At 43.9% G+C, this 23720-nt stretch overlaps 1 protein-coding gene across 1 annotated transcript in view; it reads right to left on the reverse strand.

The window, feature by feature from the left end:
* The window catches only part of CRTAC1 (cartilage acidic protein 1), a 603594-nt gene that overhangs the window by 19334 nt on the left and 560540 nt on the right, over positions 1-23720 (reverse strand). Inside the window, exons 9-11 of the mRNA XM_040437595.1 lie at positions 17282-17364; positions 12519-12619; positions 8771-8939 (exon numbers count right to left, since the gene is read on the reverse strand). Of these exons, the coding sequence (XP_040293529.1) occupies positions 8771-8939; positions 12519-12619; positions 17282-17364 (353 nt within the window). The remainder of the gene's footprint in view (positions 1-8770; positions 8940-12518; positions 12620-17281; positions 17365-23720) is intronic.

Genomic DNA, 23720 nt, shown 5'->3' on the forward strand with positions numbered 1-23720 from the left:
CCCCAATGCTGCCCCCCACACAGTAGTGTCCCCTACACAGTAATTTCCCCCACACAGCAGTGTCCCCCCACGCTGCCCCCACACAGTAGTGTCCCCCCACGCTGCCCCCCACACAGTAGTCCCCCCACGCTGCCCCCCACACAGTAGTCCCCCCACGCTGCCCCCCACACAGTAGTGTCCCCCACACAGTAATTTCCCCCACACTGCCCCCCACACAGTAGTCCCCCCACACAGTAGTGTCCCCCACGCTGCCCCCACACAGTAGTGTCCCCCACTCAGTAGTGTCCCCCATGCTGCCCCCCACACAGTAGTGTCCCCCACGCAGTAGTGTCCCCCATGCTGCCCCCCACACAGTAGTGTCCCCCACACAGTAATTTCCCCCACACAGTAGTGTCCCCCACATTGCCATCCCTCCCATAATAAATTGCCCCCCCACTGTGTCACACAGTATCCCACCATATTCCCCCCACGTCCTCCTGTGTGCACCACCCTCATGTCCCCCAAAGTTGCCACATTATAATGTAAAATAAAAGTTTGCCCCCACACATCCTCTGTCCACCCCGGCCCCCTCATGTCCCCCAAAGTTGCCACATAAAAGAAAAAAGAAAGAAAGAAACCCTAAAAGCTAAATACTTACCTGCACTTGCTCGCAGAGTCCCGGCACTGTGCTGCTGAGTCCCGGTGTAACGTTACATTACCCTACTTCGTGAGATTTCCCTACCTCCTAACTTCCTGTCGCACCGGAAATGACGTGTGGAGGCGTTCCTTAGTTTTGACGATCTACGCATGCGCAAAAGGACAGTTTATGGAAAATCTCACTGCGGAGTTCAGCAGCACACCGGACAACTCCTGAAAATCCATCCGATATCCGCGCCTGCGCAGTGTGGGGGTAGGGAAAAATTACGTCCCAGTGCGCAAGCGCCGAGGGTAGTATAAATATCCATTTCGCAAGAGCTGCTAACCCTTTGCTGGAGCTATATGAGAATAGCTCCAGCAAAGGGTTAGCAGCGCCTGCGAAATGGATATTTATACTACCCTCGGCGCTTGCGCACTGGGACGTAATTTTTCCCTACCCCCACACTGCGCCGGCGCGGAGATAGGATGGATTTTCAGGAGTTATCCGCGCTTGCGCAATGGGCCGTAATATTTCCATACTTCGGCTCTCCGGCGCCCGGATTTCACTACCGCATAGGCTTCAGGCCTACTAGCCTGAAGACTATTGCGGTGATCGGCGGTGGGGCAGGGAACTATGCGCTCCGCTCCCTGCCCCGCCGCAGTATGTGGGACTGGGTCACGGGTGTCAGCGCTTCAGCAATGAGCACTTCCATCTGTATTGATGGAAGTGCTCATTGCTTCTTGGCCTGCTGGCACCCCCGTCAGAGCCGGCACCCGGGTGCACCGCCCCCCGTCACCCTCCTGGGCACGCCACTGGCTGCAGCTATTTCCCTGTAACTGCTACAGCTTCCAAGAGTAGATCCAGCTGCTGATAGTTGAAGATTTAAGCTGAGCACAAAAAATAAGGAAAAAGACCAACAGCAGGGGGTGCTATACAGATACAGAGCAGATACGGGCCAGCGCAGCAACCCCTCTCCTCTTACATCTACATGACTCCAAGGATGGGTCATCAATTGACAATTCCATAAAACCCCTTTAAAAGAAAAGTTTAAGAGACAAAATCAGCGATTTTTACTGAATGCATTCCTCTTGGTTGAAGCCGTGACTAAGCCACTCAACAAAAGATTTAATCTTGCCTGAGTCTAGGTGTAATGAATCCTTCATATCTGTGTGACAGCAAGGAAGGAGTTAATGTCTCACATTAGTTTTACTAATGAGATGAACATATCGGCTCTGAAATCGACCCCCGGCCGGCAGGGAGATGATGAGAGCTGCTGTACCATCATTTGTTGGTGTCAACAAGGAGTTAAAAAGTCGCAAAATGTTTTGTTGTTAAAGGAATTAAGATCAGAAGCGCGCTTTGATTGCGTTGGCAGGCACCAAAACCGCGCCGATCCTCGTCTTTCATCGCGCGTCTTTCTGCTTGTGTCATTAGCAGAGATGAATCCTCAGTAATCGGGATCCAGAGAGACCGGAGATTTCACAGGCCGCATTACCAGCTACAGTGCGAAAAACGGCAAATGGGCACAGTGAGGGCGAGGGAAGGAGAGATAGGCTTCAGCCTAGGGCACACCGCTAGAAAAGGCAATTGAGACAATTTGAATGCCAAATTGATTTTTTTTTTTTGTAGCTTCTCTCGGAATAAGGCCTCCTGCACACAACCGTTTTTTTTTCCCCGTTTACTGGCCTTTTTTTGCGTTCCGTATACGGTCCGTATACGGAACCATTCATTTCAATGGTTCCGCAAAAAAAACAGAATGTACTCTGTATGCATTCCGTTTCCGTATTTCCGGTTTTCCGTTCCGTTTAGGCCTCCTGCACACGACCGTATGGCTTTTTCAGTGTTTTGCTGTCCGTTTTTCACGGATCCGTTGTTCCGTTTTTTGTTTCCGTTGTGTTTCCGTTTCTGTTCCGTTTTTCCGTATGACATATACAGTATACAGTAATTACATAGATAAAATTGGGCTGGGCATAACATTTTCAATAGATGGTTCCGCAAAAAACAGAACGGAAACGGAAGACATACGGATGCATTTCCGGACCCATTGACTTGAATGGAGCCACGGAACGTGATTTGCGGGCAATAATAGGACATGTTCTATCTTTAAACAGAAATACGGAAACGGAATGCATACGTTTTTTACAGAACCATTTAAATAAATGGTTCCGTATACGGAACGGGAAAAAAAACGGTCGTGTGCAGGAAGCCTTAAAGATAGAACATGTCCCATTATTGCCCGCAAATCACCTTCCGTGGCTCCATACAAGTCAATGGGTCTGCCAAAAAATGGAACACATACGGAAATGCATCCGTATGTCTTCCGTTTCCGTTCTGTTTTTTGCGGACCCATCTATTGAAAATGTTATGCCCAGCCCAATTTTTTCTATGAAATTACTGTATACTGTATATGCCATACAGAAAAACAGAACGGAAAAACGGAACAGAAACGGAAACACAACGGAAACAAAAACCGGAACAACGGATCCGTGAAAAATGGACCGCAAAACACTGAAAAAGGCCTAGTTCACACGAACTTTTTTTTGTGTGTACGGCCCGTTTTTTTGTGTTCCGTATATGGTCCGTATACGGAACCATTCATTTTAATGGTTCCGCAAAAAAAACGGAATGTACTCCGTATGCATTCCGTTTCCGTATTTCAGTTTTTCCGTTCCGTTGAAACATAGAACATGTCCTATTATTGCCCGCAAATCACGTTCCGTGGCTCCATTCAAGTCAATGGGTCCACAAAAAAATGGAACACATACGGAAATGCATCCGTATGTCTTTCGTTTCTGTTCCGTTTTTTGCGGAACCATCTATTGAAAATGTTATGCCCAGCCCAATTTTATCTATGTAGTTACTGTATACTGTATATGCCATACGGAAAAACGGAACGGAAAAACGGAACAGAAACGGAAACACAACGGAAACAAATAACGGAACAACGGATCCATGAAAAACGGGCCGCAAAACACTGAAAAAGCCATACATTCGTGTGAACTAGGCCAAAGCTATACGGTCGTGTGCAGGAGGTCTAAACCTGTCTTCCCAAAACAGTGTTATATTTCCATGTTTTACATCAATCACGGTACAACCCCTTTAGGGCTCATGCACACAAACGTATTTTATTTCCGTGTCAGTTCCGTTTTTTTCCCCTGACCGTATGCAGAGCCATTCATTTAAATGGGTATGCAAAAAGACGGAAGTTACCTCCATGTGCATTCGATTTCCGCATGTCCATATATCCATTCCGCAAAAAGAACATATCCTATTATTGTCCGCATTAGGCTCAGTTCACACCTGAGCGTTCTGAAAGGAGCGCTCTGTATGCGCGATTGTACGGACGTTTACAAGCGCGCATACAGAGACAAGTGTGCACACAGTGTCGCGCGTTCCCGAAAGTCTATGTACGGGAACGCGCGACAAGCGCCCAAAAAAACGCTCCTGTACTTGTGTGAGCGTCGGGCGTTTTACAGCGCGATCGTACGCGCTGTAAAACGCCCAGGTGAGAACCATTCCCATAGGGAAGCATTGGTTTCTCCTTGTTGAGCGTTTTACAGCGCGTAGGAACGCGCTGTAAAACGCTCAGGTGTGAACTGAGCCTTACGGAGAAGGATAGTACTGCTCTATTAGGGGCCGGCCGTTCAGTTCCGCAAAATACGGAATGCACACAGACGTCATCCGTATTTTTTGTAGATCTTTGTTTTGCGGACCGCAAAATACATACGGTCGTGTGCACGAGCCCTTAAGCGTGTATGGTGCTGTCAAAGAGCAGTTGAGTACATGCTTTGGCAACCACCGGTAATCTCAAGGACATGACCGGAGCAGCAGCTGCCCCATTCATACAGGGAGACCCTCCAGTCTTGTGATCACTGGGGGTCCCAGCAGTCAAACATAAGTTTAAAGGGGTTGTGCAGGGGTTTTATATTGATGACTTATCCTCAGGATAGGTCATCAATATCAGATATGTGAGGGTCCGACATATGGTACCCCCATCTACCAGCTGTAGGAGGTGGCGCTCCACGTGAGTGCTGCTTCCTCTTCATTACACTACGTGTCGTCTCCCGTAGTGTAATTACAAGTATTCGCTCCATTCAAGTGAATGGAGAGAGTACGGTACTTGTAATTACACTCGCTCCCGAGACGATGGTCAGCGTAACGAAGAGGAGGTGGCGTTCACATGCCTCTTCAAACAGCTAATGGGTGGGGGTGCTGGGTGTCGGACCCTCGCCAATTTTATATTGATTACCTATCTGGACAATACATCATCAATATAAAACCCCTGCACAACCCCTTTAATTGTAAATCTCGTAAAACCCCTTTATAGGCTGAGATAACAATGAGTTAACTTGTTTCACCTGCAGTGCTATGAAAAGCCACGGACCGCGTGACATCATTACAAACTCAGCAAGTTCTAGACATACAGTAGCAAGTGTATTTTTATGCGGTTTTAAATATTTAAGGAAAAAGCACAGTATGTTGCCTTCCTCCAATGACAACAACGAAAACCAAAGCCCAGGATGAACACAGTTAGGGTCCATTCACATGTCCGTAGTGTATTGCGGATACGCAATACACCCGGACGGCACCCCTCATAGAACTGCCTATTCTTGTCCGCAATTGCGGACAAGAATAGGACATGTTCTACTTTTTTTGAAGGGCCAAAACCCGGAAATGTGGATGTGGGGAGCACATAGTGTGCTCTCTGCATCCATTCCTGCCCCCTTGAGAATGAATGGGTACGCACCCGTTCCCGATATTGCGGAACGGATGCGGACCCTTTTGCGGACGTGTGAATGGACCCTAAGAAGCAGTTTTATGCCATCGAATTCTTATAATCCAGAACATTGAGGTCAGAGAAGTTTGGCGGTTACTATTTGCACGTATTTTGCTACAATTTCTTATGAGAAGATTCCCCTTTATTTCTATTCCTGGGAATGGTGGGCGACAACCAATATGGAGGCCACTACAAATATGCAGGATAACTAATGTGGTAGGTGTAACGGAGGCCACAATGTTGTTTCATTACCCAGAATTAAGCCTCATTCACACGTCAGCATTCCACGTGCGTGTTCGCCACGTCCATGGGTCCGTGCTTTTAGCATGGGAGCATGCTCTATTTTGTCCGTGTTCATAGACCTATCACGCCCATTATAGTCTATGGGTCCATGAAAACCACTTGGGGACATGTACACTGCTCAAAACAATAAAGGGAACACTTAAACAACACAATGTAACTCCAAGTCAATCACACTTCTGTGAAATCAAACTGTCCACTTAGGAAGCAACACTGAGTGACAATCAATTTCACATGCTGTTGTGCAAATGGGATAGACAACAGGTGGAAATTATAGGCAATTAGCAAGACACCCCCAATAAAGGAGTGGTTCTGCAGGTGGTGACCACAGACCACTTCTCAGTTCCTATGCTTCCTGGCTGATGTTTTGGTCACTTTTGAATGCTGGCAGTGCTTTCACTCTAGTGGTAGCATGAGACGGAGTCTACAACCCACACAAGTGGCTCAGGTAGTGCAGCTTATCCAGGATGGCACATCAATGCGAGCTGTGGCAAGAAGGTTTGCTGTGTCTGTCAGCGTAGTGTCCAGAGCATGGAGGCGCTACCAGGAGACAGGCCAGTACATCAGGAGACGTGGAGGAGGCCGTAGGAGGGCAACAACCCAGCAGCAGGACCGCTACCTCCGCCTTTGTGCAAGGAGGAACAGGAGGAGCACTGCCAGAGCCCTGCAAAATGACCTCCAGCAGGCCACAAATGTGCATGTGTCTGCTCAAAAGGTCAGAAACAGACTCCATGAGGGTGATATGAGGGCCCAACATCCACAGGTGGGGGTTGTGCTTACAGCCCAACACCGTGCAGGACGTTTGGCATTTGCCAGAGAACACCAAGATTGGCAAATTTGCCACTGGCGCCCTGTGCTCTTCACAGATGAAAGCAGGTTCACACTGAGCACATGTGACAGACGTGACAGAGTCTTGAGACGCCGTGGAGAACGTTCTGCTGCCTGCAACATCCTCCAGCATGACCGGTTTTGCATTGGGTCAGTAATGATGTGGGGTGGCATTTCTTTGGAGGGCCGCACAGCCCTCCATGTGCTCGCCAGAGGTAGCCTGACTGCCATTAGGTACCGAGAGGAGATCCACAGACCCCTTGTGAGACCATATGCTGGTGCTGTTGGCCCTGGGTTCCTCCTAATGCAAGACAATGCTAGACCTCATGTGGCTGGAGTGTGTCAGCAGTTCCTGCAAGACGAAGGCATTGATGCTATGGACTGGCCCGCCCGTTCCCCAGACCTGAATCCAATTGAGCACATCTGGGACATCATGTCTCGCTCTATCCACCAACGTCACGTTGCACCACAGACTGTCCAGGAGTTGGCAGATGCTTTAGTCCAGGTCTGGGAGGAGATCCCTCAGGAGACCGTCCGCCACCTCATCAGGAGCATGCACAGGCGTTGTAGGGAGGTCATACAGGCACGTGGAGGCCACACACACTACTGAGCCTCATTTTGACTTATTTTAAGGACATTACATCAAAGTTGGATCAGCCTGTAGTGTGTTTTTCCACTTTAATTTTGAGGGTGACTCCAAATCCAGACCTCCATGGGTTGAAAATTTGATCTCCATTTTTTTTTTTGGTGTGATTTTGTTGTCAGCACATTCAACTATGTAAAGAACAAAGTATTTCAGAAGAATATTTAATTAATTCAGATCTAGGATGTGTTATTTTTGTGTTCCCTTTATTTTTTTGAGCAGTGTATTAGTGAATAAGAAGAAATATGTTTGACTCACAATCAAGATCTGTGGACACCCGTGAGCAAATCATTCACCGTAGTAACTACAACAAATACGGCCATACAACACACAGGATAATGCCACCGCAATATCCACATAACAGAGCTATACAGCACCAGGAAAATATAAAAATTACATTGCTAGCATTTTCAAAAAATTAATTAATTTTGAATGATGAAATAAATAAATGAATAAAGTAATATAAAGAGAATTCATGAACTAATACATAAAGTAAAAAAATAAATATACATAAACTAACAAAACAAATAAATGCTTAAAAAATTAATAAATAAATGATAAAATAGAATTCTCAAATAAATACATTTAAAAATTAAAGTAATGAAATAAATATATAAATACATTAGTTAATAAATAGCTGAACAAATTATTAAAAAATAATAAATATATAAATGCATATATTAATAAAAAAACAAATTATAAAAGTATTAACATAAAAAACTTAATTCATAAATAAATAAACATATCAATAAATACATGCATAAATACTTGAATTAATAGATAAACTAATTATAAAATAAAGTAATTAAATAAATAGATAAATTAAAGGGGTTATCCCACCTCTATAATCACCCCGCTAATGCCCGAGCCCCTCATATAGGTTATACTCACCGCCGCTGCATCTCCCCATTGCGTGGATCAATACATCTGTATAGCTCTGTTATGTAGATATTGCGACCCTAGGGAGGCCCATCCCTATGGCGGCCTGCTATTGGCTGCTCCCCCTGTCGCGGCGGATGTTTTGATCCACGCAATGGAGAGATGCAGCGGCGGCCATGTGGGGATCATGAGCGACGCGTCTGCCAGGGAGCGGGGTTAGTATAACCTGTATGAGGGGCCCAGGCATGGGGGGGGGGGTCATTATAAGAGTTGGATAACTCCTTTAATAAATGAAGTTGCCAATACAGATTAAAGTGCGTGGAACGGAGTGCTGTCCCCATCTTTTGCGGCCCCATTGAATTGAATGGGTCCGCACCCGAGCCGCAAAAACTGCGGCTCGGTTGCGGACCCGAAAAACGGTTGTGTGCATGAGGCCTTAGAAATACATGTCCACTTGGCTTAGTCAGCATTATACAATGGCCAGGTAGCAATACTCAGATCCCTGGATGTCAAACATCAGATTTGCAGTTGCATTTTGCATCATCTGGAGAAGACTTCTAGATGGTGGAGACCCTGCGGCATCTGCTCAGTCCGTTTTGCATACCCTATAATCTTGCTTTTCCCATCCAAATGGTTCTCCTGGTGTTTAAATCCACAAAAATATCTGATCCCTAAAGTCTTCAGTGTAGAAAGAGATCGAAGGAGAAAAGAAGCTTTCGTTACTTACCGAGGCCAAAGTGCGCGACCGGTTCCATCTCACAAAGGTACCCAGATCCGCCGTCAATAATTCTTAGATGGGCCCCACTTTTCTTGGTGTATAGGACCACTTTAGCACCTCTTGCAAAAGCTCCGTACTTGGTGCGAGGGATCACTCTGAGCCAATTGTTTTTCAAGCCCTAGAAGACACAACGAGTCCACTTATTCTTGCAATACCTGGACTGTGGGGAGAAAAAGCCACCAAGATGATGCGTAAAAGAAGTCAAAACATGGGGCTCATATACTAAGGGTACTTTCACACTTGCGTCAGAGGATTCCGGCAATCCGGACGCAAACTGATGGCATTTGTCAGACGGATCCGGATGCGGATCTGTGTGGCAGATGCATTGAAATACCGGATCCGTCTCTCCGGTGTCATCTGGAAAAACGGATCTGGTATTATTTTTTTTTACAGATTTAAAGGTCCGGAAGATCGGATCCGTCAATGCGGTAATTTCAATGCCGGCACTAATACATTTCAATGGAAATGAATGCCGGATCCGGCATTCCGGCAAGTGATCAGGATTTTTTGCCAGAGAGAAAACTTCAGCATGCTGCGGTATTTTCTCCGGCCAAAAAACGTAAGAGGGACTGAACTGATGCATCCTGAACGGATTGCTCTCCATTCAGAATGCATTAGGATAAGGCTCCATGCACACGAACGTTGTTTGTTTCTGTGTCCGTTCTGTTTTTTTTGCGGACAGGATGCGGACCCATTCATTTCAATGAGTCCGCAAAAAATGCGGACAGCACACCGTGTGCTGTCCGCATCAGTGTGTCCGTTCTGTAGCCCCGCAAAAAAAATAGAACATGTCCTATTCTTGTCCGTTTTAGGCATTGTTACAATGGATCTGCATACGGATGTCATACGTTTTTTTTTTTGCGGATTTCCAATTTGCGGACCGCAAAACACATACGGTTAAGTGCATGTAGCCTAAAACTGATCTGTTTTTTTTTCCGGTATTGAGCCCCTAGGACGGAACTTAATACCGGAAAAGAAAAACGCTAGTGTGAAAGTACCCTTAGACGGCGTCACATGTCAATCTAGGTGAAGCCTCTTAAAGGGCATCTGTCAGCAGTTTTGTACCAATCCTGTGTATAGGGGACAGCTTTTTATAACTGGAATACCCCTTTAAGTCTACATAGACTTGTTATAATAGGAATACCCCTTTAAGTCTACATAGACTTGTTATAACAGGAATACCCCTTTAAGTCTACATAGACTTGTTATAGTAGGAATACCCCTTTAAATCTACATAGACTTGTTATAATAGGAATACCCCTTTAAGTCTACATAGACTTGTTATAATAGGAATACCCCTTTAAGTCTACATAGACTTGTTATAATAGGAATACCCCTTTAAGTCTACATAGACTTGTTATAATAGGAATACCCCTTTAAGTCTACATAGACTTGTTATAATAGGAATACCCCTTTAAGTCTACATAGACTTGTTATAATAGGAATACCCCTTTAAGTCTACATAGACTTGTTATAATAGGAATACCCCTTTAAGTCTACATAGACTTGTTATAACAGGAATACCCCTTTAAGTCTACATAGACTTGTTATAGTAGGAATACCCCTTTAAGTCTACATAGACTTGTTATAATAGGAATACCCCTTTAAGTCTACATAGACTTGTTATAACAGGAATACCCCTTTAAGTCTACATAGACTTGTTATAACAGGAATACCCCTTTAAGTCTACATAGACTTGTTATAACAGGAATACCCCTTTAAGTCTACATAGACTTGTTATAACAGAAATACCCCTTTAACGAGGACCTGTCACCTCTCCTGACAGGTCTAATTTAGTGACTACTTGTAATAACAATTGTGGATCACCATTTCTTACATCTCCAAGTTGTGCCGTTACTCTACTATTACTACTAGAAGTTTATAAATGAATGACTAACAGTTTGCAATGCTGTTACCAGTTGGGAGTGTGTCCCTGCGCAGTCTGACATTATCCAATACGTGCTGCCAGTCTAGCAGGAATAATAGAGGAACGGCACATCATAGAGCCATAAGAACAGATGCTCCAGAATTGATATTACATGGAGGATGCAAGCAGTTACTAAAACAGACGTGACAGGGGAGGGGACGGCTCATCTTCAATTCTTACAGAGCAGCTCGGAGTCTCTTGGTGACATCTCCTGCTCCATTCATTGCATTATTCTGTCTAGACCGCGAGCAGCAGTCTGCAGCACTAATCTGCTCTAATTCACTTATCTTCCCAGTTGGCAGTCCTGAAAAAGTGAAGAAATCATTGAAGCTGATGGAGAAAAGTTATTATTTCCTTACTGATGAGTCAAAATGGACAAATTCACATTTAACCCAGCAAGTACACAGATGCAGCAAACTTTAACTTGACCTCATCCATGGCTTTGGGTTCTCCCAGGACTAATGTAAAAAATGAAAATCAGACATCATATAGAACATGATAATCTCTGTGGCGAAACCAACCTCGCCACTGGGTTTCGAGGGGCCTGGCTACCAGCCTCTTGCCTCGGGCCATACTGACTTTAAAGGAGCAGACAGACCGGCCGCACAGCTTAAATCTGTCTTTGCAATTGTATTTTGTTATGTGAGGGTACCCAGATAGCTAATTGTATTGTATTTGTGTATTCTGAGTGCCATTCACCTAATGATATGCACTCAGACTTGAGCTATCTGGGAATATGTTAAATGTCTGTGTTTGCTGTGGGGGTGTGACATGGTGTGTTTGGGTGGTGATTTCTGTCCTGTTGTATCCACATGTGTATTGGCGATTTCCCTTTGTCCTGAGAGATAATTGAATTGCTCCTCGGGTGTCTCCAGGGCAGAGAGGAGGAAACCATGATGCATTGTGGGGATGTGTTGTGTCTGTGTATCCTGAGTGCTACTTATCTGTCCTGTGTCACAGTCTTCCTTCTGGTCCCCTAGGGGCGTGTACACCAGATGGGGACCTGCATAAATACGGGCGGGTAGCCCTCAATAAAGTAGTTCCTGTTTTACACTCAACATAGAGCCTCGTCTCATGTGTGTGGGGATTGCTATATTTGTATACTCCCCTGGCTATTACTCCTAGCTCTTGTAAGAGCTGTTCCTGGTTCTTGTGGTGGTATCGGTGTCGAGCGGAGTGCTTGGAGTCCTCGGGAGGCACTGGGAGCATTTATCAACTGAGGTACCCGGTCGGGGTGCTAGGAGACCCGTTACAATCTCTTTCTAACAAAGCTAGAACCAGCCCTGGACCTCACATGGATCCAGAGATCTCCCCATTCATTGCTCCAATTGCTCTGCTGGATTCTCTTCAGCCTGGCAGCTCAGGGAGCGTGTCCTTTCTGCTGCATCTCTGTCCCTGTAACTGCCAAAGCTTCTGACAGAACATCTGACAAGTGGCAGTTGAAGTTTCAAAACTGACCGCGTGCGACCAGCTCAGTGACACGGACAGGAAACAGGGAAAGGAACAAACAGCAGGTGGCGCTATACTGAGACAGTTTATTGAATAACTAGGTGGCTATACTAAATGTTTAATTACATGCAATTAGAAAAGTATTCGGATCCAGGTGCTGGTTTGAAAAATGTAGAATATGTTTAGTGACACAACCCCTTTAAGTGTCAATATAAAGTCCGCCACGCCTTATTTATTCATGTTAGGTTAAGCTGACGTTTATCACATCTCTGTCCCCTTCATTTACCCTGATCCATGCAGCAAGCAATACTGGAGTCTCACCTGCTTCCCCTTGAAGACAGATAAGGGCTGCGCCATGGACTCTCCGTGGGATAAGATTAGGTCCAGCATGCCATCGCCATCAAAGTCAGTCACAGCGCCACCTATGGAGGCAAAGACAATAAATTTACCATGGCTGAGCGCAGTACTCAAGCCTATAGTCAACTCCCTCCCCCACACATCTGTCAAAAAGTCATAAAAACTGCACTACCCAGCAGGGGGCGACGAGGAGCACAGGAGACAGCCACCCTGACCCCCATTCTGAGGAATGATGGGAGTGACATTTAGAATAAAAAATACGGCATTCAGCCTAAGCTGATTTATACAATATCTTTACCATGTAATTGAGGGATAGTTAGTACACTGTGCAAGCAATGGACGCCTTCAGGGGGCATTTTTTATGATTGCATTTTACTCATTTTAGGCTAAAATTCATTTTCTCAATAGATTTTTATTGAAAATGTTCATCCATTTCTGAGTATAAGGGTTTAAAAAAAAATCTGTCTGTTTGCAAGCTGTGCCTTTGTTTTCTTTGAATCTTGTCATCTGAGGGCTCATGTGTAGCTCTTATCTCTGATCTCCTGACCCCATCGACACTCATTACACTGTAGCTCACATCTGATAAGAATACGGCTTAAGGGCTCATGCACACAACCGTATGTATTTTTCAGTCCGCAAAAAACGGATCCGCAAAAAATACGGATGACGTCCGCGTGCATTCCATATTTTTTTCAGGACGGAACAGCTGGCCCCTAATCGAACAGTCCTATCTTGGTCCGTAATGTGGACAATAATAGGACATGTTCTATTTTTTTGCGGAACGGAAATACGGGCACACGGAGTAACTTCCATATATTTATTTTTTGCGGACCCATTGAAATGAATGGTTCCGCATACGGTCCGCAAAAAAATAAATAAAAGGAATGGACACGGAAAGAAAATACGTTCGTGTGCATGAGCCCTAAGTAAGTGTTTGTGAGGACAGGAGACCAGAGAGCACTACATGAGCTGTCAAATGATGGGATTCTAGGAAAACATGTTGTGACAGCCTGCAAACAGACTGATTTTTTTAACCCTTGCAATCAGAAACAGCTGAATATTTTTAATAAAAGCAAATTGAAAAAAGTGATTTTAGCCCAAAATTAGTAAAATGCACTAATAAAAAAATGCCCCCAAAGGTGTCCTTTAATGACTGTAGCTGCCCTTTAAAAGGGGTTTTCTGAGGATTAAGAAAAAATAAATCAAATGTTGCCCCAGATGTTAGGATAATAAAATTGTCAATAATATAGAATTTTCACAGTTCCCTTGCTGCTGCCCCCATCTCTGTGCATATATGACATCATGAGTGGTACGGCCCATTGTGGTGACATTACTGTGGTCTATACATTAACATGGTAGCCAGCTCACAGAATATGTCACATAATTGCGAATAATTCTTGACCACCTCATATTGGCTACATGCACTTTTATTCATTAACCCCTTCTCATCCATGAATTGTAAGAGTTTGTCCTGGTAATTGGTTCCCAGCTGATGTGCCGCTGAAATGGCCAAGATTTGAGATGATTCACATCCTGGCAATCCAATTACATATAACACACCAGAAGAAGAAAGTTTGTAATATACTTATTGTACTGAAGTTGCATGAATCGAACTCCGGAGAACCTGATCACGTGATGCTCCTCCAGCTTCCGTTGCAGACACGTCCTTTACCAGGTTTCTTGCCTGGGTTATGGACATGACGTCACTTTCCTTGTGGATGGGGACAGAACTATTCCTTTCCCGGGCGCATGCACAGACTCCTGAATCCACCTCATTGGCTCAAGCGCCAGGGAAAACAATAGTTCCGGCCCCATCCACAATGAAAGTGACGCCTTGTCCATTGCCCAGACCAGAAACCAAGTAAACAATGTGACATGGGTGGAAGCTGGATTTTTAAGAGGCTCTGTTACCTGAATCAACGCTACTTGATGACGCTGACAAAAATGATACCTTTCTTTGTGCTGTCAGTGGTCCGGTGATGGAGAAAAATGAACCTTTAAAAATATGCAAATGAAGTATCGGAGCACCAGGAGATGGGCTTATGCAGTTTGAGCACCTCTCCAGGTGAGGGATCTCAGCACTAGACCAAAGGGTCTATTGCTGTCAATCTAAAGGCAGGGGGCATGAACTACAGCGGAGAGGCGTGATTTGCATATTTTTAAAGTTTCATTTGCCTGGTAGGGTATCGTTGATCCAGGCGACAGAGCCTCTTTAAGGGGAGTGTCACATGATGGGTTTACTTTATTGGAGTCCTGGGAAAACCCCTTTAAATGCCACAGTCAATACAGATGGTGTCGACCCTTACATTAGCTCAACTTTGGTTAAAGGGGTTCTCCCACAAAAATTATTCTAAATTTTTCAAAAGAGCACCTGGCTCTGAATACTTTTCTAATTGCAGGAAATAAAAATAAAAAAGTGTAATAGCTACTGAGATATTTAAAGAAACCCATCTGCATAGCGCCACCTGCTGTATGTTCCTTTTATATTTCTATTTCTCTGTCCACCTCAGTGAGGTGGACGTGCACGGGTAGTTCCATCCTTCAACTGCCGCCAGCTGTAGCAGAAAGGACACGCCCACTGAGCTGTCAGCTTGAAATAAATCTAGGAGAGCTATTGGATAGATCAACGTGGAGATCTCTGGATCCATGTGAGGTACAGGGCTGGTTCTAGCTTTGTTAGAAAGAGATTGTCATGTCCTATATGATGTCTGGTTTTCATTTCTTTTTATGTTAATTGTAGGCTGACCCCTTTGAGGAGACCAATTTCTCATGAAACAAATTCCGTACATTATTTAGGACATGCAAGGAAAACCATTGACTGAATGCAATTCATGTCACAGCCACTGGGTGGCCACACACAGACACACAGGATAGACATCTCGGGACACAATATTGCAAAATCTTGCACCTTACATATTGGGATGCGCTAAGTGGTTTGACAGAGGAGAAGAAGGTGGCTCTGTCACACCATCCGCACCCCCACTACTTGATTAAGGGGAGCAATGAGTTGTCATGATGGCTTTATTGCCACCCGTCAATTAAAATAAAGGATATATTTACCCCAAAAACATACTAGGGCACATATAATGGCTACAACAGCTACTTCCTTCCTTACCCCGAACCAAAACATAGGTCACCACAGAACCTTATGGTGATCTTAGTAGAACTTCAGGAGGCCAGGAGATGCAGCCATAATATGGACCTCATAGGGGAGCACCTAGCCTTTCTGCTGCCTGAGGCGAAAACTGAAACGCCCACCCACCCGAAAGCCAATTTCTTAACCTAACCCCTTTGCCACAATGAAAGCGCTCATTGCCCACGGCCCTTCCGCTGCCGCCCTCTCACCCCTACCTGGTGCTGCCTAAGGCGATTGCCTCACCTGGCCTCATTGGTGGTGCACCCTGGGACCTTAAAAATAGGTCATTTGAAATCGATCCAGACGTGGAGCTAAAACCAGAGGGTCACTTTAATTATTAGACTGCAGTTAAAGACTGGCAGCTCGGGCAAGTTCTCATCAAGATCTATGAAGGGCATCGCTCTTACAATGTCACCGAAAAGTCATCTTCTATATTTCAGGCCCATATCAATAGACTCATCGCTATTATCTGCTCTGACTAGTCACTTGGGAGGATAACTAACAATCCTCTGCAGACAGTCCTGACTATATCAGTAACAGTTTTGTACATTCTGCCGTCTTTTCAAGAACTTGAGCCCCTAATTGCAATTCCCTGCATAAATCAGGATTAGGAACAACATTTTTGTACAAGATTTCGCCCAAAATGTTACATTTCAAAGCAAAGCCTCTGTGACGGGGCATTACTAGCACCGAAATTCAGCACACTCCGGGGATTAACTCTTGACAGGAGGATTGGAAAGGAGTGACATTTGCAGACTTGGACGGCGTGGCGCTGCACTGGTTAATAGAGAGGACTTGGTAATGAATTCTGCAACTATTTGTTTATTTTCCCCCCACGGAATCAAATGGAAACTAATGTACAATTCTCTACTGCCACCCACTGGAGGAAGGGTGAAATGACACCCGGGACTACAGTGCTGGAAATTCAGGGCAAATACAACAAAATGATCAATTCAACTACTTTTACCAAAAGAGGAAAAATGCTGTTCATAAAATTATAGAACTTATTTTGTGAATTGCAAGTATTTTTATATTTTTTTACAGTTTTTTAAACACAGTGAGGATCTTGTCTCAAATTAATGAAAAAATTATACATATCTGTGAAAAAATGGCGGACTGCAAGTGCGTGCAAAATCAATATATTGCACCACTATGTCCCCCGCTTTTTTTCTATACATGGTAAAAAATAGTAGACATGACTGGACCAGTTGCCCAGTGCACCATCTTTACCATAAAAATGAATTGAGAGGTGGACCAGCATGCGCACTAGGGCTCCATTTAGAGAGGGCTTAGGGATCTTCCATTCTGATAATCACTTGGGGTCCCATTGGTTGGATCCTCACTGGGTTTCTGATTCTAGACCAAGATGGCTCCCATATCCAGATGGAGTCCTTTGGATAGCACCATACTCTTCTCATGAGTTTCTTATTTTTGACCTTGGCATTGATCTGAAGTGTCTAATAATTTAGTGAAACAATTCCGACTTGTAATTTATTATTATAATTTATTTTTTTTTTTTAATAATTTTATATCCTACAACTATACACAACAAGGATTTGGAAAAAGTTCTAAAATAATTTTCTCAACTGACCAGTTCCCCTTCCTTCTGGCTCTGAAGCATCTCCTGGATTGAGTTCCTCCATAAAAGGGTCTGCATGTTCCCGACGTCCAACTCTACAAGAGAGAATATGGATTATAGACATGTTTAATGGTTGCATTTATATTATAGTTATTTTTAGTAATATTATTAGGATTTAAACTTTAATGCATACAAATGACTTTACTTAGACGCCTCCACAAACCCAACGACCCAATTCACACAAGGACTATTTTAGAATCCAATGTTATGGCTATTTATGAAGAAGCAGAAGCATAGCTATCAGCAATAGCTAAGGGTAATTAGTACACATTACCTCCTAGGAACACATTTAGATCCTAAGAAACATCTGGCAGGTGACAGCTGTTAATTGTCAAGCTATATGCTAGCTGTCAGATAACAAGAGCAGTTGCCAGCAGGTAAGAGACTTCTGGACATCAGGGGTTGACTAAGGGACTGTGCAGTACCCCAGACCTGGGGGTATCTGAAAATATGTTTTATTGTGTATTGTTATGTTCATGATATCTATTGTGTATGTGTTCCTGATAGAAGAGGTATGGTTGACAATGATTGTCAGGAACAGGGCTGACCACCCTGTTCCTCCCCTCTTGTGAGTGGTCTGGTCTGTTTAGACAGTAAGGGGAGAGGAAGCACATGTCAGAGCTCCTACTCCAAGGGACCGTATCTAATGCCTCTGTGAGACCAATACTCAAGAACGATCTAAAGTATTCAGAACACAGCTCCCGGAAACCATCGGTGTGTCAAGACAACAAAGTGACCAGCAAAATGACACTTTGCAGACACTGTGGAAGATCAGGGACTACGTACGGCTCAGACACCCATCACTTAGAACAACCACTAGGCCAGACTAACATCAAGCCTGTATTACAGTGGACATCTATATCTACAAATGCCTGCAAGTACCATTCAATTGCAATCCAACCAGCCACCATACATCCTGATCTGGTGCCAGAAAGTGCACCTTTGTATTGTTATATTTTTCAATAAAGGCTATGTACACCTTTGGGGGCATTTTTTTTTTATTATTGCATTGTACTCATTTTGCACTAAAAATAATTTTTAAATTGGTCTTTATTACAAATATGGAACCTTTTTTTTGTCTGTACAGAGCTGAGATGTTTTAATAGAGGGATCTGAATTTTCTCTCTGCTCCGTCAGGCAGCACCTGAGGGGCTCCTTATCTCTGATCTCTGACATTATAAACACTCATTATAGCTCAATCCTTATCTCACTGATAGGAATGTGGCCTAAATAAGTGTTTATGACCTCTCAGTAATTTAGAGATAAGGGTTTTTAGTTGACTGGCACAGTGTGAAAGTAAAACGTACCATTCACACAGCAAGACAAACAGCTAACAATTTGTGACAGAAAGGCTCAATATTTTTAATAAAGATCAATAGAAAAAAGGATTTTTAGCCCAAAATGAGTAAAATGCAATAATAAAAAATGCCTCCGAAGGTGCACATAGCCTTTAAGTAAAGAGAGATTGTTCTACGCTTTCTTCTGGCCTGATTCTTCAAACCAAATTTCCACTGCACCGATCCCCAGGGAGCAATGGCCTCAAGTAGTACACCATGATACAACATCTCAATAGGGTCGCTATCACCCCCATTCTCTACACTGGCGCCACCAGAGGACTTCAGCCACTGCCATGAGCTGTTAGTGGAACAAAATCACAGTATTAGACCTCATGCATACGACCGTTGTGCGTTTTGCGGTCCGCACGGACAGCCATTGATATAACTGCCTATTCTTGTCCGCAAAACGGACAAGAATAGGACAGGTTATATTTTTTTTGCGGACCACGGAATGGAGCAACGGATGCGGACAGCACACGGAGTGCTGTCAGCATCTTTTGCGGCCCCATTTAAGTGAATGGGTCCGCATCCAAGCTGCAAAAACTGCGGCTCGTATGCGGACCACACAACGGTCGTGTGCATGAGGCCTTAGCTAGAGTCTAAACAAATGGACATCAGGAGCTAAAACAATAAACCACTGGACATCAAAGTAGACTTCAGGAAGTGACTTGGCCACTAACCCAATGGAAACCGAATGCCTGGCAGCCATATTGGCTAAATGTCATCTATGAAATAACTTCTCAAAAACTTATGGTAAGTTATGTTAGTTATTGATAGAACATGCTGACATATGGACACTTTTACAGTGTGAGAAGATATTTCTAAAGTTACAACCAAAATGGCTGTGCTTGCTGTTGTCACTTTTGCAAATATGGCTGCTGCAAAAACATACAAAAATATCAATATCTCTGCAAGCAAATAAAAAATAATGACTAAACTATAGTTATCTCTTTAATACATGGCCATGTTTACATCATGGGGGGGGGGGGGAGGAAGTCACCTTCAATAATTCTGACTAGTTTAGAGAATGGGCATAGATATTGGGGGAACATTGGAGCTCCTCCTAAGATGACACCAGTATTATAAATTGCACGGAGGCCCATGTTACAGATTTTGTGTTGTTGCTCAGAAACTTCAAGTTGGATCTCTGAAGTGGTTCCTTGCTGTGGTCAAGCCCTACTTTTTAGAAGTGTTCTTTAACGATAAACTGAATAGAAAGTGTATCGGTGCCCCAGGCAATCAGTAATAATCAGTGAAAAAAGTAGTAAATAATCTGTGTAGGAAGTACGTGTTACATTTCCCTGCAGTGCCTCCACAGGGGAAGACAAGCATTACACTGTGTCCATGCACATCAATGAGCTGTCTGTGTAATACAGGGCAGGACAGGTCCTCCAGGGAAAATATAGGGTAAAAATATCAGCTCCTGAACAGAGATTTCCCCTGTATTATCTCTGATTCCTAAACATGTAAAAACCTAATAGGTTTTCTAAACAGTATAACACCTTTAGTGGAGAATCAGGATTCCTGTCTGTTAGCCAGAGTGGAAAAAGATTACAAAGAGTCTATCTCTTTGGAAAACCTGGCAAATCCATGCACTTCAAAAAGATACATGTAATACACTATTTCACCTGTGATGGCACTACAGTAGAATTGAACACTTGATGCTGTGCTCTCCCGCAGATCACAGATGATCACTAGGGGTCCCAACAGTTAGACATCCTTTAAAGAGCCTATTAATTAAAGACCTTTCTAACAAAAAGGGATTGTCAAAAACAGAACAATAGGGATACCGAGGTCATCCCATCTGGACCTTTGTGGCATATTACTATGATACGCCATGAATGTCTGATGGGTTCCAGTCCTACCTCTGGTAACTAGTACTATCTCACGAACAGAACCCAACAATGGATGGGGAGCAAGACGCACATGCACAGCTTTCTTAAAAAACTGCTGTGGGTCTTCAGAAGAGCGCTGACTTGACTATTTTTGGAAGTCCCATAGCGGTAAATATAGGGGTAGATGCACATGCGCAGTGCCCTCTACATTCACTGTTATGGAACTTCCAAAAATACCCAATTTCATATAAGTGAATGGAAAGGATGCTGTTAAATGCACATCCTGATTCTGAGCTAGGAGCGGGTCCGAAAGGTGGGACCTGCACCTAATAGATATTTGTGGTGTATCCTTTCTATATGCTATAAACATACAGATGGGAATACCCCTTTAAGTTGAAAGCCTTTAGTTACATAGTGCCACGGGTATATGTGTACAGACGGGGATCGGAAATGCCAAATTCTACAAGATTCAGCAGTTTAAAAGTCCAATACCGTTTATTTTCCATCCAAGTTATACAGTCACCGAGTGAATCCACAGCACCAAAACAGAACAAAAGCCCTTGCCCATCTGGGCGCTAAATATACAGTGGGTTTTTCTCACCTATGCTCTCAGCATAACACAGGAGTAAAGATGAGTGAATCTTTCAAGATTCGGTTAGTTTCGGATTCGATACATTTTTCAAAAAGTTTGGTTCGGAACCAAAGTTGCTCCAATTGTCCTGCAAATTGGGATATAACCCCCGCTTTTAATAAAAAGCTCCTATCTCGTTTTGTTAATTTTTTTTTAAATTTTTCCCCCTTGTCTGTCCCCTCGGTCTGATAGACTCAGAGTCAGGTGTAACTGTATCTACTGTTATCATTGCTGCCGCAAATAGCGGTTTCTGCTTGGCCGCAACTGACTGCAATTACCTCCAGCCTGGTGGTGACAGAACACTATTGATTGAGTATGCACTAGACACCGTTTTAGAAGATATGTCCGAATCGAAGACAAATAGATTAGGGTTCAATTCAGTGGCTAAAAAAAAAATCTGAGAATCCGAACGAATCTCCGAATCTGCAAATAGATTCGCTCATCTCTACACAGGAGATTAGACTTTACACAGACAACAGGTCATGCAGCTTCAAGCCTTTAGACCCAGAAGGAGGATTTCAGTCCTGTATTTACCCCCACAGTAGGGAGCTTAGCAGCTACAACTGGGTTTGCCTCAGGCTAGGGCAGCGATGGCTAACCTCCGGCACTCCAGCTGTGGTGAAACTACAACTCCCAACATGCTCCATTCATTTCTATGTGCATCTTGGGAGTCGTAGTTTTACCACAGCTGGAGTGCCGGAGGTTAGCCATCACAGGGCTAGAGGAAAGTAGTACTGGAGTGGAGAGGGAATGGCATGTCCCACTACCAATACAGGGAGTGCATAATTATTAGGCAAGTTGTATTTTTGAGGATTAATTTTATTATTGAACAACAACCATGTTCTCAATGAACCCAAAAAACTCATTAATATCAAAGCTGAATATTTTTGGAAGTAGTTTTTAGTTTGTTTTTAGTTTTAGCTATTTTAGGGGGATATCTGTCTGTGCAGGTGACTATTACTGTGCATAATTATTAGGCAACTTAACAAAAAACAAATATATACCCATTTCAATTATTTATTTTTACCAGTGAAACCAATATAACATCTCAACATTCACAAATATACATTTCTGACATTCAAAAACAAAACAAAAACAAATCAGTGACCAATATAGCCACCTTTCTTTGCAAGGACACTCAAAAGCCTGCCATCCATGGATTCTGTCAGTGTTTTGATCTGTTCACCATCAACATTGCGTGCAGCAGCAACCACAGCCTCCCAGACACTGTTCAGAGAGGTGTACTGTTTTCCCTCCTTGTAAATCTCACATTTGATGATGGACCACAGGTTCTCAATGGGGTTCAGATCAGGTGAACAAGGAGGCCATGTCATTAGATTTTCTTCTTTTATACCCTTTCTTGTCAGCCACGCTGTGGAGTACTTGGACGCGTGTGATGGAGCATTGTCCTGCATGAAAATCATGTTTTTCTTGAAGGATGCAGACTTCTTCCTGTACCACTGCTTGAAGCAGGTGTCTTCCAGAAACTGGCAGTAGGACTGGGAGTTGAGCTTGACTCCATCCTCAACCCGAAAAGGCCCCACAAGCTCAACCTTGATGATACCAGCCCAAACCAGTACTCCACCTCCACCTTGCTGGCGTCTGAGTCGGACTGGAGCTCTCTGCCCTTTACCAATCCAGCCACGGGCCCATCCATCTGGCCCATCAAGACTCACTCTCATTTCATCAGTCCATAAAACCTTAGAAAAATCAGTCTTGAGATTTTTCTTGGCCCAGTCTTGACGTTTCAGCTTGTGTGTCTTGTTCAGTGGTGGTCGTCTTTCAGCCTTTCTTACCTTGGCCATGTCTCTGAGTATTGCACACCTTGTGCTTTTGGGCACTCCAGTGATGTTGCAGCTCTGAAATATGGCCAAACTGGTGGCAAGTGGCATCTTGGCAGCTGCACGCTTGACTTTTCTCAGTTCATGGGCAGTTATTTTGCGCCTTGGTTTTTCCACACGCTTCTTGCGACCCTGTTGACTATTTTGAATGAAACGCTTGATTGTTCGATGATCACGCTTCAGAAGCTTTGCAATTTTAAGAGTGCTGCATCCCTCTGCAAGATATCTCACTATTTTTGACTTTTCTGAGCCTGTCAAGTCCTTCTTTTGACCCATTTTGCCAAAGGAAAGGAAGTTGCCTAATAATTATGCACACCTAATATAGGGTGTTGATGTCATTAGACCACACCCCTTCTCATTACAGAGATGCACATCACCTAATATGCTTAATTGGTAGTAGGCTTTCGAGCCTATACAGCTTGGAGTAAGACAACATGCATAAAGAGGATGATGTGGTCAAAATACTCATTTGCCTAATAATTCTGCACGCAGTGTACGTACAAGCCATTCCATAAAAATCCAGACCCATAAAACTACACTTTGCTAAAACCACCCAGCTTTCCTGGATTCTTTTACTTCACCCACCTAAGCATTCTGGGTGAGATATACACCCCCTCCAGAACTTTTCCAGCCACTATGTTACAGTAGAAACCTTGACAATTCTGACAAGCATGCCAAAAACCCATTGGCCTATTTCAGTAAAGTGGTGAATTTCTGAGGAGGATCGTTGAATTGCTTCCATCTGCA

The sequence above is a fragment of the Bufo bufo genome, chromosome 6, assembly GCF_905171765.1.
Source record: "Bufo bufo chromosome 6, aBufBuf1.1, whole genome shotgun sequence".
NCBI lineage: Eukaryota > Metazoa > Chordata > Amphibia > Anura > Bufonidae > Bufo > Bufo bufo.